A 5,103-nucleotide genomic window follows, 5' to 3' on the forward strand; every position below is an offset into this window, starting at 1 on the left:
AGAGATGAAGTTAGTAGAAAAGTGCCAGATGACAATAGAGAATAAAAAATTTTCGCGGCGGTGGTGGGGTTTGAACCTGCGACCTTACTGGTACGACAACTCTGCCTGGCCGGTGAGAGTGTGACTCTACCATATGAGCTATCCACGAACACAAAAATATTCGTTTCAAACTCAGGTCATTCCTAGAGCATTCTCTCACCGACTACTGGAGACCGCGGGTCCAACACACAACCATCGCGAAGTGAGCTGGCCAGCAGTTAAGCTTAATAGCCAATATTCTCAACACAAACATATGACATAGAAACGATTGAGACATTGAGTATGCTCCGGTATATGGGGTGAATTTTTAATTCAGAAAAGTGAGTGGAGCAGGCACTTTTGTTGGTAACAACAAGAGATGAAGTGAGTAGAAAAGTGCCAGAAGACAATCATTCGAGTCACACTCTCACCATCTAGGCGGAGTTGTCGTACCAATAAGGTCGCAGGTTCAAACCCCATCACCGCCTAAAAAATTTTTTATTCTCTATTGTCTTCTGGCACTTTTCTACTCACTTCATCTCTTGTTGTTACCAACATAAGTGCCTGCTCAACTCACTTTTCTGTATAAAAACTTTCAAAGCTTTATATTAAGTGGATCACTTTCCAAAATCGTCAATTTTCCCTGCCTATTACTTCCACATCATAAGTATATAATCTTATAGTTAATTGGGATCATTGGAAAACAAAATCATTTGAGCCCATTTGCAATGAGAATAATTGCAATAAAGCTGGTTGTGGGACGTTCTTTTAAAATACTGTATAAATTTTATGATTAAGAAGCTGAAACTAAACCATTATTCAAGACCATTTTTTCAAAAATTGAGCATCACTTTTCATCAATTTTAACCGTTTCAAAACACTACAATGTGTCTTCTTTATATAAATAAATATGCCAATAACATGAAATTTAAATTCTAAATTTTGTAAAATTTGAGAAGTTAACATGATATACACTTAATACCTACCATTTCTTTGTTGTCCTTTGATGAGTGAAAATCACTGATTGATGACTGATTAATCTGCAATCTCACACCACAGCTGTCAAAATAGAGGTAGTCAAAGTGGATCCTTAATCGAACACTCTTGGTGGATTTTACAGCAGCCCCAATGACAACGGTACAGTCTTTAGCCATTTCGCTTTCACTCTTGCCAATCAGGAGGGCACTGGTATCCTCTGACAACCAATATGTTTTTCGTTTTGCTGAATTACAAAATGATCTGCTGCCCATAGAGCCTGAAATTACATAATGCAAGTTTATCTTTTTAAAATTGAAATGTATTTTAATCATATATATATATAAATATAACAGGTAAAAACAAAAATTAAAGAAATGAATTTTCAATGCTTAATCAAAATAATCAAAAGATTGATTACAATTCAATTTATTGTATCACTTTTATCATTACTGTAATTGTCAGTGATTAATGGTTATATGAGCATAAATTAAGGACAATAATGATCGTAATAATAATCATGATGATAATAATAGTTATAATAAAATAATAATCGTAATAATAATAATAATAATAATAATAATAATAATAATAATAATAATAATAATAATAATAATAATAATAATAATAATAATAATAATAATATAAAATAATAATAATAATAATAATAATAATAATAATAATAATAATAATAAATATTATAATTACAAGAACAACAAAATAGCAAATACAACAACAACAATAATAATGATAATAACAACAACAACAACAACAACAACAACAACAACAACAATAACAAAAACAAGAAGAAGAAGAAGAAGAAGAAGAAGAAGAAGAAGAAGAAGAAGAAGAAGAAGAAGAAGAAGAAGAAGAAGAAGAAGAAGAAGAAGAAGAAGAATACCTTTCACGGATACTTTCCCATCCCCGTCAGCAAAATATAAAAAGAGCCAGAGGACCAGAATTGTGCCAAGTTGGTGATATGAATCCATCTTAAGAAAAATAAAAAATACATAGTATTTTGCTCAAAAAAATATTACATAAATACACTGCTCAAAACAAGCATCTTTAGAAATAATTCTCAGGCAAAATTTTAAAGAGTATTTCTCAAGAAACCGAATATCTAGATATAATCACAGACGCTTGGTTGATAAATTTTATGCAATATTCCAAACATGGAAAAAGCCAAATAATCTGGAAAAAATGCCAGTGGTAATTTGTGTACCAAATCAGTAAAAATCAAGTGATTTTTAACACAAAAAGGAAAACAGTGCTAAGATGCCAACCCTTTTTTTTTTCTCCAAGCCAAATGGTAGTCCAAAATCAGCATCTTTCAACTTTCTAAGAAACGTTTTGATTTTTCAGAACTTTAGTTCGTTAATAAAAAAACCGGCCCTATCTGACTCGTTGAGTCGACTCAATACGAAATTTTGTCGTTTACACGGTTTAAAGGAAGTACCAACGATTAGCATTTCCAGACTTCCTGTGTTGTTTTTACACTGTCACGTGATCGTTTTGAGAAAATTGTCGACTGCTACAAATAATTAGATATGCCAACAGAAGATATTTTCTTTTGAACAGGAAAAAAAAAAGAGTGTTATTTCTTGTACATTTTAAGGTAGGACTGGGTCCATAACAGACAAGTTGATTGAATAAAAGGAAAAGCACCTCTAAAAGGTTTCATTGCTACTGGGTTTGCTCGTCCCCCCCACCCCCCACCCCTATTCTTTTTTTTTTTTCAACTTAGTATTGTTGACTGCTTGATTAAGTGCGGTAGGAGTGTCACAGGATGCAGGACGTGGGAGTCTACTGCAATTAACTCTTTTTGCCAGTGACACTGATTTTTTGTTTTCAAATAATAGTTTCCATTTACATTATTTTTTTAGGCTGCGGCTATTCGGACACGAGTCTGAATAATCTCCCATGGGTATTCGGACTCAAATTCCAATGCGCATGTGCAATCAACAGATTATTCAGACTCCGTCTGATTAGTCTCCCGTAGCAGTATTATAGTTTTTTGTTGTTGATTTTTTTTTTAATATTTTAATTATGGATAATTACATAAAATTATTGCAAACCAATATTATGATTTTAGTAATTATCAACAGGTAGTCTAAACCCACTAAATTTCGAGAAAGACAAAATCATAGATCAATTGGAAGTTCAGATAGAAATTAAAGTCAGTCAATGTAACTGTGGTATAAATGAAAAACTTTTCTTACAACATAACACGATGTCCAAATAAAATCAGGACAAAGAAAAAACATTGTGATAGTGTGTGACAGGCAACAATCCTTCTACAGTCCAAAGTAGGGTAAGAGCTGAGTCAGTGTGTTATGGGCAAAACAGAATTTCTTCTGAACTCTTTTTCTATTTCTTTATCAGTTCTGCCTTCTGTCCACATTGTGTCGTCCTCCCCTCTGTATGCGCATGTACATTGGGGTCCGAATAGCCATGGGAGACTATTCAGACTCGAGTCCGAATTGCCACTTCGGATTTTTATATTTAACGCAGAAAAAAAACGTTTCCACCATAAGAGCAGTAAAAATATTGATAAAAAGCCCTTTGAGCACATTTAGTGGATATTGCACTATAAAATCTCACGTATTTAAATTGTATTACTGTTGTTTGTCTTTGATGAAAACAATAAGATTTTCTTTAAGTTCCAAGTAAGATTGAAATTCGCCTTTGGAAGGTTAAGTTGAGTTTGTTTGTTTTTTTTCAAATGTGGCTCCACTGTTTCTTTTTTTTTTCTGACTGGCAACTAACGCCAGCCATTCATTGAATAATGATTGACAAGGACGATTTTGCATGGAAGGAATCATGAAAATTTACGAAATAATTTCAAACACAACTTTTGAAATTCATCAAGGATTGTCTAGTCTCTAGTATTGAGCTTTTTTAGCTTTATATAGCGCAATATCCACTAAATGTGCTCAAAGCGCTTTACAAGGGGTCCCTTCCCTGGTCAACAGCAACATTTACATGTAGGATGGGACATGACGGACACAGACAACGCTGTTAACGGCCAGGTACTCATTTTACACCTGAGTACGGTGAGAGAATGTGAGTAAAAAGGACTCAACAATGCGCCGAGCGCGAGGCTCGAACCCTGGCCCTTCCAGAGTGTCATACCACAAGACCACATATTAATTTAACCATTAAAGCCGCACAGAATGCTTTTTAATTTTAATAGAAAACAAATGCATCTTCAAATCAAGGCGTTAAGTTTTTTTTCCTTTTTCTATCTAAATGTATGGTGGACAACTTGAGTGGAGCTAAATGTTGGTTCCACCGGCCCACCTCTCTAGTCCTCTCTAGATAGCAGATAGACGTCTATCACAAGTCACACAAGTCCAAACAATCAAATTTTCTAATTAATAATGACAAAACAATTCCGGTTACACTTCCATTGACAAAAAAAATAGCATCTTGATCAATAAGGATTCCAACCTTCCTAATTTTCCAGCAAAGTCCCAATGTCATGGTTATTCAAATCGAGTAAAAGAGAAAACAATTTGTTGATACCCCCATTGTTTTTGTGGTTAACGCCTTCAGCCATCTTATAGAAGAGTAAAGTTTGCTGCCCCAAACGTAAACAATAACAAGTTGCTAGTGACTTCCGTTAGGGACCGGAATAATTTACGCACAATATAGGTCTCCCAATTTTGTAGTTTGAGTTGTAGGCAATACACTTTCAGTATTGAAAATATGTTTACATAAAATCTAACAGTTGCAAAAATAATAATATAAGGCTAAATTATTATGAAAATCAGGCTCCGAATAATTCTCGTTTTGTTCACACCAGCGCAGTAATTTGCTCTGGTCTAAAAATAGATAGACTGTAACTTTTGATAAATTTTAGAAAATGTTACCTTTTGTTCCATAAAATATCCATATCTAGACATTATTTGATGCATGATCGAGTATTTATGAATATGTGTTTCTTTTGCCACCTAACAGCCAAATTTTAAAGGTTATTTTTTTCTATTATTTACATTGGAACGTGAGCTGTCAAGACAGGAACATGTGGTTTGCCACGTGCTTCTCGACCTTTGTTTACGTTTGGGGCACCTTCCTTTACTCTTCTATATTTTTCTTCTAGTGAGTAGT

General features: G+C 33.8%; 1 protein-coding gene across 2 annotated transcripts in view; it reads right to left on the bottom strand.

Annotated features, from left to right (window-relative positions):
* LOC144974616 (uncharacterized) overlaps window positions 1–5,103 on the bottom strand; it is an 11,367-nt gene extending 6,264 nt beyond the window's left edge. The window contains exons 1-4 of one of the 2 annotated variants that reach the window (XM_078917655.1): window positions 5,075–5,103; window positions 4,444–4,552; window positions 1,895–1,982; window positions 1,005–1,273 (exon numbers count right to left, since the gene is read on the bottom strand). In XM_078917655.1, coding sequence (XP_078773781.1) covers window positions 1,005–1,273; window positions 1,895–1,982; window positions 4,444–4,476 — 390 coding nt within the window. In that variant the 5' untranslated portion in view covers window positions 4,477–4,552; window positions 5,075–5,103. Of the gene's footprint in view, window positions 1–1,004; window positions 1,274–1,894; window positions 1,983–4,443; window positions 4,566–5,074 lie in introns of those variants that run through there. The other variant, XM_078917656.1, reaches the window with a different exon arrangement.

This window comes from Berghia stephanieae, chromosome 6 (genome assembly GCF_034508935.2).
Source record: "Berghia stephanieae isolate SIO BIC M18660-M18661 chromosome 6, UCSD_Bste_1.3, whole genome shotgun sequence".
Lineage (NCBI taxonomy): Eukaryota > Metazoa > Mollusca > Gastropoda > Nudibranchia > Aeolidiidae > Berghia > Berghia stephanieae.